Below are 13,758 nucleotides of genomic sequence, written 5' to 3' on the forward strand. Positions count from 1 at the left end.
CTGGTATCAATGGTTGTTTGTCTGCCTGTATGTATTTATTTAAAGAACCCATAGGTGGAAATGTGAGTTGTCTGTCTCTGCGTGTTAGCCCTGCGACAGATAGGCGACTTGTGTAGGGTGCAGGGTATGGTAGCTGGAATAGCAACATACCCAAAAAATAAGCAGAAGAGAATGACTGATATGACGAAACTGGGATTTTGTTACACTTAATTTTTGCAAACACAACTAAAACTATAACTGAAACTAATCAAAACTAAACTGAAACTAAGGATTTTCAAAAAAATAAAAACTAAACTAAACTAGCAAACAATTGGTAAAAACGAATTAAAACTGATATAAAATTGAAAATCTGAAGTCAAAACTAAATAAAAATAAAAACTAATGAAAATTGCAAAACTATTAAAACCCTGGTATAAGTACACGTGCTCGCCCAAAATATGAAGATCTTTATTAAAGGTCCGTCCATTTTTCTTCTGCGTATTCTGTTAGCAGAGCTGCTCTGTGCAGCGTTATGGCATAATAATTTTAAGGGAGAATAAAAAGTCGACACACATATCTCATTCCTGACGGAGGACTCTACCACTACACTTCTCCAGTCCATTCCAGAGTCGTTGCATGGTAAGACATTGATAGGAAGTGGGCGGAGCCTTTTACCGTCATTTTATTACGACGCAAAGTACAAACACCTGTGGACACACACTCCAACATATTCAATTCAAGGTGGCAAGAGTCCAACCCAGGTGTCATTGGGCAACAACAGGGCACAGGTTTCACGTCTGTCACCAGGTTGACACAAAGAAAGACAACTATACACACTCATATTCACAAATTAGAGTCACATTCCTTTGGGAAGAAGAGGAACGCACAGAGAGAGCCCAGCTACTCACATCTGCACAGATAGACTCCAGGTTAGCAGATTCAAATCCAGGATCTTCTTGCTCTGAGGCAACAGTGCCAACCACTGCTCCCCTAAAGAGTGAACTTAAAAAATACAGCAGGAATATTCAGAAATGTTTTATGTTAATAGATAACTGATGGCTGCCTTTCGTCAGAAGGAACTTTTTAAAAAATTATGCAAACTTTGCCTTACTTAAGATGACCGAGTTAGGGCGAATAATTCACTGTAGTCGTAGTGACGTTATTGTTTTTTCAGGAAACTCTACGTTTAGTTTTTTGTGCTTTTACGTCCATATAACGTTTGACGTTTTAATTTTGAAGGTCGAAAACGGAAGTTCAAAACTTTTCGCCCCTAGCTGGTTTGCATACGCAACGTGCGCTGTGACAAACTTCCGTCATGAATTGGACTACAAATGTCCCCAGATCGTGTAGTTATTTTCCCAGTCCGATGGATTCTGTGAGCAGCCTTTCTCTGAACCACGGCCACATTTAGGAAAAGTTGAGCATAAATGCGACTTACACCAGGTTTGTGTCAAAAGCTGTTTCAGTGTCGTTTCAGCAACTGTGTTCATCAAGTTTTGCGAAGACGATGCGTTTACAGTTTGAACCAGAGTGAGAGAAGCCAGCCAGCCGGCTTGAAATTCAAACTTAAGGATGCGTCGGTTGTCGTTAACGTCACCACTACCGCGTACAAACGTACACTAGCGTTTAGTTTAGTTATCTTGCCTAACATTAAGGTTCCTACGAACAAAGGAGCTGTTCTTCTCATCTTTGAAATGTTAGCATCTTGTACGTGTGGACTTGAGTGTCGCATTTTGCCTTTAACAGATTATAGTTGGGCGAGGCTCCGTCTAATCTGTGGAGAAACAACTTCAGCTGAGAGGTGCTAGTCACACTTGTCAACTACGTATGTTTCGCTGAATGTGACAACATGTTTTAAACTGTGCACGTGTCGTAAATATAGTATCACTCTTATATAAAGCAGTGTCCAGATGGCACTACATATGTTCTTGGGTATTTTTCATAGATTGTATACAACATAGGTGTTGTGCCCGGGCCATCTGACAATGGAACTAGCACCAAGATGGTATTTTAAGGCCAGCTATTAAAGTTTAGGTATTTATGTCCAGATAATCTGGATAGTAAAAAATGCAAATGCATATAAAATATCTGTTTAACAAGTGTAATGATTCTAGTACGTAATAGAGACCTTATGGCTTGTAATATGCCACTTCAAAAAGGTCACTGTAGTGTTTTCCAGGCTCAAAATGAGCACTTCAGTCCGCATGAACAGTGGTTCGGGTAATAAGTCTGCGTGACATTATTCCATTCTATGTCCTGCTATTTCTGGCCCTTTGGGAAAAACAAAATTTTTTTTTTTCAGGGAGTAAATCAAACCTCAGTCTGTATCAGAACAAAGAATAACCAGAAAAAAGAATTTAAGGCAAAAAGTAAAGAAGAAAGCAGTAATACTAAAACCAGTGGATCTTTACAATTTGTTAGTTTTACAGTAGCTTCATGTTTTTGTGTTGAAGCACAACAGGGCACCTGTCTCCTCTTTTCACTGTCTGTTTATACATTAGTTTGCATTTAATTAATCTCTGACTCGTTTTCACACTGTGTCTTTTGTCTTACCTCCTTATCCATCACCCCCAACTACTTTCAATAGATTACTGCCCCTGCTTGGGCCTACAGGAGGTTTCTTTCTGTTAAAAGGGAGTTTTTACCTCCCGTTGTCACCAAGTGCTTGCTCATAAGGCGGTCCTCTGAATGTTGAGGTTTCTCTGTATTTTTGTTAGGGTCTTTACCTTGAGGTGACTGCTGTTAGGACTTGACACTATATAAACAAAATTGAATTGAATATTTAAATTTATTTTTTACAATGGCAGGAAACTAGACCTTGTTAGAAAAATGGTACTTGATGTAGAAACTGCCTGCATTTCTAGTAGTAACACGGGTAGTTCCTCAAATGGTCCTGAGAAAATGTTCTACTGATTACACCAGGTGAATGCAAGCTTTTTGTTTTTTGGTAAGATTTTTAAAACTTCAATCTCTGTCTGCGCTGTAGTTATTCAACACTCCTTATTTCACTGTCAGCAGCATGCCCATTTTGACCAGTCAGCGTTATAAGTTTTTGTGAACCTGTTGTCTGTTTCCACAGCGGTATGAGTCTACGGGAAATTAGTGAGAATCTGAAACTGGCTCGTGAATATGCCTTGCTGGGAAACTACAGCTCAGCCAGTGTTCTCTATCATGGGCTGCTTGAACAAATCAAAAAATATGTGTACACGTTGCGAGACAGCAGTTTCCAGCAGAGGTGGCAGCAGGTAAATGTAGTGCTGATCTTTTATCTGATCATATGAGGAGCCGGTACCAATTTTTCTTATGCATGCACCTGTGGTTGTTTCTCAGCTGTGGCAGGAAATCATCGAAGAGAATCAACAAGTTCAGGAAATAATGTCAACTCTGGGGAACTTTCAGTTGGACACAGCTCCTGTTAAACCCAGTAACCATGATGATTTTGAAATGAGACCTTTGCATGTGGAACAGAGGTACTGCACTGGCTATTTACATACACGTATTATTTTCTGCTTATTCGTTGCTTAGGAAATTTCATATGCTACAAATTCCGATGCTTCGTGAACACATATCTGCTTCTGGTGCAATTCTGCAGTTTTCTGAACTGCAATTGTTGAATAAGCCAAGAACAATAGTCATGATGTAGTCATATGATTGAGATCAGTGAACCTCTGTGAGCTTGATTTGTTTCTGCTCTGCCCTCCAGAAAGATGGCTGGTAAACCTCAAACTGTGTATTTTTAACTGTCAGAGATGCACTTCTTGAAAAATTCACCTTTTTATTTTTTTTTAACTTTTGCAACATAGTTTATATTATGTTGCTTGTATGCTTGTAACATATTTTTTTGGCCACATGCTCCATTTTGAACAACATTAGTAATTTTTAAAAATGTATATATTTATTTTATCAAAGCCAGAAATTTCCTTTTTGGGATGAGAGCAGCTATCTGCCACAAGCAGATTATGGCAGATAGCTACTCCACCTTAAGCTTGGTTCTGTCAGAGGTCTCTTCCTGTTAAAAGGAAGTTATTCTACCACACCATCTCTGACTACTACTCACAGAGGATCATGTGATTTGTATGGTTGTCTAAGAAGCTTGGAAAGAAAAGCGTCTGGACTTCTTTAAGTTTCTTGAAGATTTTTCACCTCTCATCTCATCAGCTTCTCTGTTAAGAAGCTTAAAGAAGTCCAGACTCTTTCTTTCCAAGCTCCTTAGATTGCGATGACCTAGATGACTGAGAACCTTTACATATTCTTGTGATTCTTTCTCTAATATTGTGTGATTTTATTTATACCGATGCTATACACAATAAATAGCACTCCACCCACCCAGTTCAAGTGAGTTTTAAGTTATCTGGTAATTAGCAGACTGTATATTTGTAACACAGATATCTGCACATCAGTGCTGTCTTATAAAATACTGGAATTTCACTCAGCAAAACTGAAGCACAAACGTCTTTGATAGCAGATACCACAAAGGACGCCGTCTTATTTGGCTACAGCTGCCTCTAACCATTTCACCCACCATACAGATTTTAGTTTTTTAAGAGGAAAATTATGCAAAGAGACCAAATCTGTTTTTGTACAGTCTGTAAACATGTCTGTGCCAAAAAAAAAGCCCAACAAAAAACTGTAACGTTGGCTGTTTAATGGGACTGTTTTTGGCATTTAGGGGCTTTTTTCATTCGCAGAGGTTGCCTTGACTCAAAATGAGAAGCAGATTGGACTGAGAGTCTGGCTTCTAGTGCAAATGATGATGCTGAAAAAAACATGCTAGCTTATTATCATCATCACCGAGGACACTCTCACAAGAGATGCTTGATCTCACGAGTTTTACGTCCTGGTTAAATAAATGTTTGTTTTTGTTTAGAGGGGGAAAAAAAAGAGTAGCATTAACTTCAAATGCAGGACTGTGTCTCAGCCTTTTTTTTCCCCTTTGGCTTTTTGACTGTGTGCTGTGGCAGTTTGGTCTGGTCTTGCTAGTTTTAAATGAAAGATTATGATATTAAGCTCTTTAGTTGGCTATTGGCCGATAGAATAATCGGAGTGGTGTCAGATCAGTAATATTTAAGGGAGGAAAAAAACGATCAATCATACGGTTCTGTCTGGTTTGTGCTCCAAGCACTAAGGCAAAAGCTGATTCACAAAGAATGTAAATGTTTCAATGATTTAACACCTGTTGACATTAAGGGGTTGCAGTTGATAGTCTTATCCCTGTTTTCTTCACAGACATTCTCCCTGTCCTGTCAGACGTCCTACCAACCCCTACAAAGACAGCAAACCTGCAAACAACCGCCTGAGTGTGGCTGTGAAGGCCCAGCAGAGACACCTGCCCCGAGGGGCCAACGGCGACAGAAGCAGACCTTCCAAGGGCAAAGAAAAGAAGGAACCAAAGGAGGCTGCTGGCAAAGCAAAGGACGATAAGGTGAGCGATATGTTGATGGTTCCAAGTTGCAGCACACATAGTCACAGCCTTCTCTATTATACCACATAACAAAAAGTCACAAAGTATTGCTGATCAAACAGTATCACATGCGGTCTGTTTACTCACTACCTAGCCTGTCATTCCAGTTTGGGTTTTTTTCCCCGAGGGATTTGTTCAAGGAACTGGGAAGGGTTATTTTATTTGTATTTACTTATTTATGGTCTGCCTCTCAGAATAAATCAGATGTCCAGGAGAAAGAAGCAAAGAGGTTTGATGGGGCAGGATATGATAAAGACCTCGTGGAAGCTCTGGAGAGGGATATTATATCTCAAAATCCAAATATTAAATGGTAGGTGAACGTTTCAGATGCCTTGAATGACTAAGCTGTAGTCTTTGAGCTTTCCTCCGTTAGACAAACTGTAGTTTTTGGTATGTCTGCTTTGGCTTCACTTAATGGCCTTTTTGTCCTGTAGAGGTTTATCTATCTTTCTTGGCATGAACACCAGCCTCCCTGAGAGTTTTCACATCTGACATCAGTCTAAACTGTTTTTATAGGGATGACATCGCAGACTTGGAAGATGCAAAAAAACTGCTGAAAGAAGCAGTTGTGTTGCCGATGTGGATGCCAGCGTTTTTTAAAGGAATAAGACGACCCTGGAAGGTAGTGTGCAAGCACAAGTTTGTGTCATCACTTGTATCACATGCGTCCTGTTACATAGATGTTATTTTCTTCTTTAGGGTGTGCTTATGGTGGGACCTCCTGGCACCGGGAAAACACTTCTGGCTAAAGCAGTTGCTACTGAATGTAGAACCACATTCTTCAATGTCTCCTCATCAACTCTGACCTCCAAGTACAGAGGAGAGTCTGAGAAACTAGTTCGCCTTCTCTTTGAAATGGTAAGTTCAGTTTTTGTCAGTTTTGTGTTTGTTGGTGTGCTTGAATGTTCTGAACTTAGTTTCTGTTGTCTGTAGTAGTATTTCCTTTAATTTTTCAGGACTGTAAGTTAGTTTTGGAGCCCTCTAGTGGATGGAAATCACCTAACACACCTTTATTTCTGAGAGTGAATTTATCACTCATTAATAAATAATCATTAACTGAATAAAACGTGCTTTCATATTAAGTTAAGCCATTTTTGTGAACCAATTATAACAATCTTTGTGTAAAGTTAAACAATTTCTTAGTATTAAAAATAATACACTTTTTTTTTTTTTGTCCTTGATCTGAGTCATTGCATGTGTCCCCGTACAGGCACGTTTTTATGCTCCCACCACGATTTTCATTGATGAAATTGACTCAATGTGCAGCCGCAGAGGAACCTCAGAGGAGCATGAAGCTAGCAGGAGAGTAAAGGCAGAGCTACTTGTGCAAATGGATGGTATAGAACTTTTGTCTATTTCCATTCATGCTAGATATATTTACCTTTTGATGGAGGCAGGTTTTTTTTCCTCTTCTTGTTGTTGTTTTTACGCAGGTGTTGGTGGAGCATCAGAGAACGACGACCCATCAAAGATGGTGATGGTCCTGGCTGCAACCAACTTTCCATGGGACATTGATGAGGCTCTGAGGAGGCGCCTGGAGAAGCGGATCTACATTCCTCTTCCTTCAAGTACAATTGTTGTTTTACTGATTTCCACATTGTTGGCAATGAAATGCAATTATTGAAAATGAAAACTGCCAACAACTCTAAACTCTGAAAAGTGTTGCATGTTTCAATAACTAATAACAGATCATAACAGATTGGATCATAACTGCTCGACTTGGTGACAAGCATCAGCTGCTCAGCCTCCACATTCCTCACATTCCACTGATTTGAAGCACAGTGCACAAAGCTGACAGCACATGCAGCTTTTTTTAAAGCTACTTTCTGTTCTATGGAAACATTTATAACCATGCCAGAAGGCTGCCTGGTTCAGTGTCTGCTTTGTGTTAATTAAACTTGACAAATGTTGATTTAGAAATGTACAACATGGAATTACAGTCCCAACATAAATATTCTCAAGGAGGGCTAAATTGCTAACGATGCTGAGTAAATGATGACCTTCTGTCTTCGTGTAAATATTGCTGATGAAATGACCATTTACTGAAGCAGAAAGCATGCTCTAGTTGCTGTTGGCCCTCTGTTTGCAGCTAAGGGGCGAGTGGAGCTGCTCAAGATTAACCTGAGGGAGCTGGAGCTGGCCAGCGACGTGGACTTGGACAAGATTGCTGAGCAGATGGAGGGTTACTCAGGAGCTGACATCACTAACGTGTGCAGGTCAGGGCATATTTCAAAATGAAGTTTCAAGAATACACTACGCATAACTTCCAGATAACTGCTGATATTTACTGATGGCCCTGGTAGTTAAATGAACTGTAGTCTTGGTATTTGCAGTACCATATTTTCTGCACTATAAGGTGCACTTAAACTCCTTGAATTTTCTGAAAAATCAACAGTGCACCTAATAATCCGGTTTGCTTATGTATGAATTCTGGTTGTGCTTACTGACCTCGAACCGATTTTATGTGGTACACTGCGCTCAAAAATCTGTCAAAAAACATTTTAGTACAACTTTGGTAAGCTACGAAGCTGCACCGCTTGATGGATTGTTGGAGCATTACGGCTGCCGTAGTCAGGAGCCTCGCGGAGTAATCCAGGGTCAAAAACTCCGTCTGTTTCAGGTCCCAGAGTCAAACGAACACTGCAGGATCACTGAGAGTTAAAAACTGTCTAAATTCTTTCATCTTTAATAAAAGGATCAGCGTTGCTGCTTCACCAGGTGTAACAATTAAGTTTAACATCCAGGCATCCATGAAAATAGAATTTAGTCAATTTAATGGAGTTCGCAGGAAGTTAGCTCGCTAGTTTCCACCTAAACGTGATATACCATGACTGAGAGATTTCTGAAAAAATTTAAACGTACAGCTCTGTTATCACTTCCAACATAAATGAAGACAGAAAACTAAACAGGAGTGACTTTTGTAGGGTTACTGAAGTTGGACTATCTGGTATATAATGATGTGCTACTTGATCCCTAGCGATACAGCTATGTTAGCGTAACATAAACACAGTGAAGCTGGAGGATGAACACTAACTATTTTCCACTTGATAAAAGTTAACAAATGCAATAGCATGGCAGGATGCTGTAAACGGACTAAACTTCAGTCAGGAGAACAACTGAGATAATCAGTCCAAGATACGAGGTTAGTCCTTAATATACTGCAACAACATGGGAATAGAGCAGCTGCCAGAGAATTCAACATTAATGAATGGAGGAAGCAAGAAGAATAAATTGAGTAAAGTTTGACTTATCTGCCTGTTTTGTATCGCTTAATGCACCTTATGCATGAAAACAGACCCGTTCATCGACAGTGCGCCTTACAATCCGGTGCGCCTTATGGTCTGAAAAATATGGTACTTTGCTACATAAGATGTCTTGCAATTTGTCCGTGTTAGCAGTAAAACTAGTTTTTGCTAACACTAACCAGATGAGAGAGAGAGAGAGTGAATCGTGATCACTCTGCTGATGCTCACGAAGCTCCTGTTTGTTAGCTAATAATAAATTAGCGGCTAACGTGGACAAATTGTTGCTTCCTCGCTAATTCTAGGTTTCTTGTGTTCTAGACTGGCTAGCACATTCCTATGTGAAACCACATCATTTTGTGAGCTTGTGTTAAAGTCTGTTGTGCTGGTAGCCATATGTGTTTGATGTTAGTTATTAGTGGACTGTTACGGTACTCTTTGGCTGTGTTGCTTGCTTTATAACACTTTCTTGGGGACTAAGAGAGACGCTGATGCAAGGGACTCTGCAACAAGAATAATCTCCACAGCTGGGTGCAATTTTGCAGTATGATAATGCACGCTGAAAACATTCATGAGTTTGGTTTCAATTTAACCTAACATTCCCACCTAAAGGTTTGTATGTGAGGAACAGTATTAAGTGAAATCTGACAAATCGTTGTTGTGTGTCGCGTAGGGACGCATCTCTGATGGCCATGAGGCGAAGGATCGAAGGCCTCACTCCAGAGGAGATCCGCAACATTTCCCGGGATGAGATGCACATGCCCACCACCATGGAGGACTTTGAGTCCGCTCTGAGGAAAGTGTCCAAATCAGTTTCTGCAGCTGACCTGGAAAAGTATGAAAAGTGGATCGAAGAGTTTGGCTCCTGCTGATGAAACTTTAAGTGTGCAGCTTAGTGTAAGGTTTTGTGTTCCTGCTAACTGAAATGTTTTCTTGGAGAAATGTGTCAGCTCTGGTGTATCGAGCTGCAAGTACATTTCTGAATCAGCAGGCAGGTTTATTACAAACGTAATTGCACTTGAAAAGTGGTAACTCTTGTACATGTTGTTGCTATGCAAACCTTTTCATCTCAGTGAGTGTCGAAAGAAGAACAACTCGGAGCTGATTGTTGATACAATTCATTTTTGGACTTAATCATTTTAGTTGACTGGTCCTGAACATGTTGCCAAAATGTTAGACAAATCGGATATAGCTATTAGAAAAACTGACAAAACGTCGGCATTTCCTGAAATACACTAATAGTAAAAGGCCAAACATGTTATATTATTAGTTTATCCTCAGTGTCGTTTTATTGTCTTTGTGCTGGTGTATCTGTTGGATACAGAACCAGCCAATCAAATGTTGTTCCCTTTATTGTTGTTCTTTTCACTTTGCACTTGATTTTATTTTAAACCGTATGGATCTATAACACTTTTTCTTATAAACATTAAACTAAGAAGCCATTTCTATATTGCGATACGTGCAAGTTTATTTATTGCTCACTATATCTGCTTAAAAAAATCTACACACAGATGAGTTCACACATTTAATTGCAACCAAAACAAACCTGTCCAACTTCCCCTGTATCCTGCAAGCTCTGTTTCAGGTTTTTTATGCTTGGATCTGTATGTTACTGAGAGGGGGTGTCCTTAATAGAGTCCCGATCAAAAGTTTAAGACCACTTGAAAAATGGTAATAAATAAATAAATCATATTTTGCATGGTTGGATCTTAACAAGGTTCCAGGTAGAGCTTCACCCTCCAACAAGAAGAAATGAGAGTGAGACAAAACATTTTTTGAGCATGGAATTTATTGAAAAAAATGCTTAAACTGAAACAGGCTGTTTTACAGCTGATCAAAAGTTTAGGACCACGTGGCGCAAGAAAAAAAAGAAAAAAGATTTTTTTGTTGTTTGTTTGTTTTGCCATTTTACAAGTTGTCTTAAACTTTTGATCTGGACTGAGTCTGTCACTCACACAGCTATGGCTCCACCTGCTGTTCAAACCTCCATGAGCTGTAGCTGGGTTAAAGGGAGTGGGGAGGGAGACTAATTTAAGACAGCGTGTTTCAGATTGCTGAACTGAGCTCTTCCACAGTCTGAGGTACAGCCTGGTGGTGTTGGATAGACTGAAACCAAATGTCCCAGGGTGTTTTATTGGATTTGGGTCAGACGAGTCGGGGGGGGGGGGCATTCAGTGGTAACAGTTAATTTATCCTCCAGGCAGTGGCAGAGCGGGGGGGTGGCTTACTGGGCTTAAGCCCGGGTTGTTTTTTCAGAAGCCCGGGGTCTTTTGGAGTGTAATTTTTTTTTCATAGTTAGATGCCTGACTGACAACTGTATAAAGCGAAAAACTACACACAATATTCGAAGCACATAGTGCACACTGTGGGAATTTACGACTGTGCATAAATCCCCCTAATATTGGTATGATCCGAGCTCAGGCAATAAGCGGGGCGGGGCAGCTGCTGCGCTGTTGGAGAAACGGAGCTAGGCAGAGAACTGAAGTTTGACCAGGTACCAAAGCAAAGCATTCGTACTGTACAAATAATGTAAATATGACGGTGTATCACGAAAGATTGATATCAAACTGATCACTTGACCCATATTATGTTACTCGCTCTTCAAGTGAATCAACAAATGGCAAAATGAAAAGCCGAACAACAACAATGCTGTTTCTTTAGAGAGTCTCAGCTTACATGTGTGTTTATTTCATATTTTCAGTTGTTACCCTCCACGGCTAAATAAATCGGTTTCAGTAATGTACTGATATACAAGAATGGACATAAGGAGCGTCTTTCAAAGAAAAAACTCTGGTAGTATTTTATATATTATGCTTTGTATGTTGTTCAGTATATTTCTATGCAAAACAAGAGGAACTTCAATACACAGCAGTATATTCACAGTTTAAACCAGATATTTACATACACTTTATGGAAAACACAAGAACATTTTTTTACTGTATAACATCAATTTAGAGTGAACTTGTTTTGTTTTGGATAAATAAATATTGAAATATCTTTTGAATTAGTTAAATGTCAGAATAAAGAGAGACAGAGCTGTCTATTTTTATCACTTTCATCAAATTTAGCAGTACATGTACACTAAGTTTGTTAATTAATAAGAAAACTCCAGACGATTCCATTCTGAGCTGAAGAAGCTTCTGATAAGTTAGTAGAGTCCATGTGAGTAAATTGGTGGCACAGCTGTGGATGCATATAAGGCAAAACACAGAGCCTGTTTCTTTGAAATGGGAAAATCAAGAGATGTCAACCAAACACCAGAAAAAGAACTGTGGAGCTCCATAAGTGTGGCTCAAGTTTGAATACAATTTGGTGCCATTTACAATTAAGAAATACAGATAGTTTCTCTCTTTACTCTTAAAGTTAACAATTATGTTTCTTATATTTATCAATCTAAAAAAATAAACATTTAGTCTGATTTGATGTTACAATTAAAAAAGTGTTTGTGTTTTGATCTGAAGAATGTGTAAATATCTGGTTTCAACTGTATATTTGATTAGCACAAAGAGGGAGAGAGAGGAACAGAGAGGGAGAGAGAGAATGAGGACAGAACAGAGATGAACAAGAGCAGGTGAGAGACATGTTAGTCAAATGGTTGTTTACCAAAAGTATCACCGTATCATAGGTCCTCATGTATCTCGTACCTAGTGTTTCTTTTTAGGTTTGCAATTTTTCAAATTCTACATTTATTAAGTTCTGCAGGCTTGTTTGCACAACAAGGCCAAATAATTTTATAAACTTTTCTCAATCTAAATAGTGTAGTTTGGTAGAATTAAAACATAAGTGTAGTGCAGGTCTATGATGATTTTTAGTGCTACTATCATCTAGTTCTGATTCTGTCTTGGTTAAATCCCAAGTAGTCCTGATTTTGAACTGTTGTAGTCCTGTTTTAATTCTGGATCAGTTCAGGGTCTGGTTGAATTGGGGTTTAGTCCTCGAGTCTTGATACAGCCCCGACTTTGTTCTGCCTTGCTGCTTAATTAAAAAACTAGTTTAAGGTGTCCTGCATATGTGATATATATTTTTCCCTATATGAAGTCATTCTTTTTTGAACAAAACTCAAAACAGAGCCTATTAATCTTTCAGTCATTTCTAAACCCCCCCCCAAAAAAAAAAAAAAAAAATCCCACATGCATACTACCCTTTAGGGCTAAACCCCGGGTGTTTCAAATGTCTGGCTCCGCCTCTGCCTCCAGGACCTGCCTGCATACTCTCACCACATGAAGCATTGTTGTAAACCAGGAGGAACCCAGGACCCACTGCACTAGTGTTGGGTCGTCCTAATACCTAATGGCAGTCAGGGTGCTGTTGCTCAACCTTTAGAGGTGTGTATGTATGGTCCTCCTCAGACCCTCACTGACCCACCATCACACTGGTCATGCTGAATGATGTTACAGGACGTATAACGTTCTCCGTAGCTTTTTGACACCCTTTCATGTCTGTCACATGTGCTCGCCTGCTCTAATCTGTGAAAGCACAACATGCCACTGGTCAACCTGCCATTTTTGGTATTCTATAGTAAATGCCATACAGGCTTCAATGTGCTAGGCAGTGAGCACAGGGCCCACTGAAGGATGTCAGGCCACCCTCATGAAGTCTGTTTCTGATTGTTTGGTCAGACACATTTCACACCAGTGTGCTGCTGAAGGTTTTTTTTTTTTTAATAGCTCTGGTAGTGCTCATCCGGTTCCTCCTTGCACAAAGGAGCCGATACTGGTCCTGCTGAGGGATGCAGGACCCTTTACAGCCCTATCCAGCTCTCATAGACTAACTGCCTGTCTCCTGGAATCACACAGCAAATCTGGCACTGGCATGTCTTGATGTGCCATCCTGGAGGAACTGGACTACCTATACATCCTCTGTAGGATGCATGTATTACATCATTCCACCAGTAGTGTCAATGACCACAGCTTAATGCAAAATTAGGGAAAAACGGTCAGAAAATATGAGGGGAAAATGTCAGTGTCCTCCACCTGTAAAATGGAGCTACACTGAGTTTGCTTTTAGTTTTATGGTTGTACTCTGAGCTCTTCCATGATGCTTGGTGTATAGGGGTGCATGGTCACTCCGCAAGGT

At 39.8% G+C, this 13,758-nt stretch overlaps 1 protein-coding gene across 1 annotated transcript; it reads left to right on the forward strand.

Annotated features, from left to right (window-relative positions):
* The first annotated feature begins 1,263 nt into the window (after nucleotides 1–1,263).
* katna1 (katanin p60 (ATPase containing) subunit A 1) lies at nucleotides 1,264–10,130 on the forward strand. Its single transcript, XM_080882666.1, has 11 exons — nucleotides 1,264–1,422; nucleotides 3,059–3,224; nucleotides 3,310–3,449; nucleotides 5,206–5,401; nucleotides 5,635–5,750; nucleotides 5,957–6,062; nucleotides 6,140–6,298; nucleotides 6,651–6,777; nucleotides 6,874–7,008; nucleotides 7,530–7,656; nucleotides 9,356–10,130. Exons 2-11 carry the CDS (start codon nucleotides 3,063–3,065, stop codon nucleotides 9,552–9,554), a joined length of 1,467 nt encoding a protein of 488 aa, XP_080738792.1. The 5' UTR covers nucleotides 1,264–1,422; nucleotides 3,059–3,062; the 3' UTR covers nucleotides 9,555–10,130.
* Nucleotides 10,131–13,758: the final 3,628 nt, after the last annotated feature.

This window comes from Rhamphochromis sp. 'chilingali' (assembly GCF_963969265.1).
Source record: "Rhamphochromis sp. 'chilingali' genome assembly, chromosome: 5".
Classification (NCBI taxonomy): Eukaryota; Metazoa; Chordata; class Actinopteri; order Cichliformes; family Cichlidae; genus Rhamphochromis; species Rhamphochromis sp. 'chilingali'.

Coding starts and splice junctions, on each gene's coding strand:
- katna1 (XM_080882666.1), top strand. CDS start 3,063: ATGAGTCTACGGGAAATTAGTGAGAATCTGAAACTGGCTCGTGAATAT. Junction 6,299..6,650: donor TTCGCCTTCTCTTTGAAATG/GTAAGTTCAGTT, acceptor GTCCCCGTACAG/GCACGTTTTTATGCTCCCAC. Junction 7,009..7,529: donor CTACATTCCTCTTCCTTCAA/GTACAATTGTTG, acceptor CTCTGTTTGCAG/CTAAGGGGCGAGTGGAGCTG.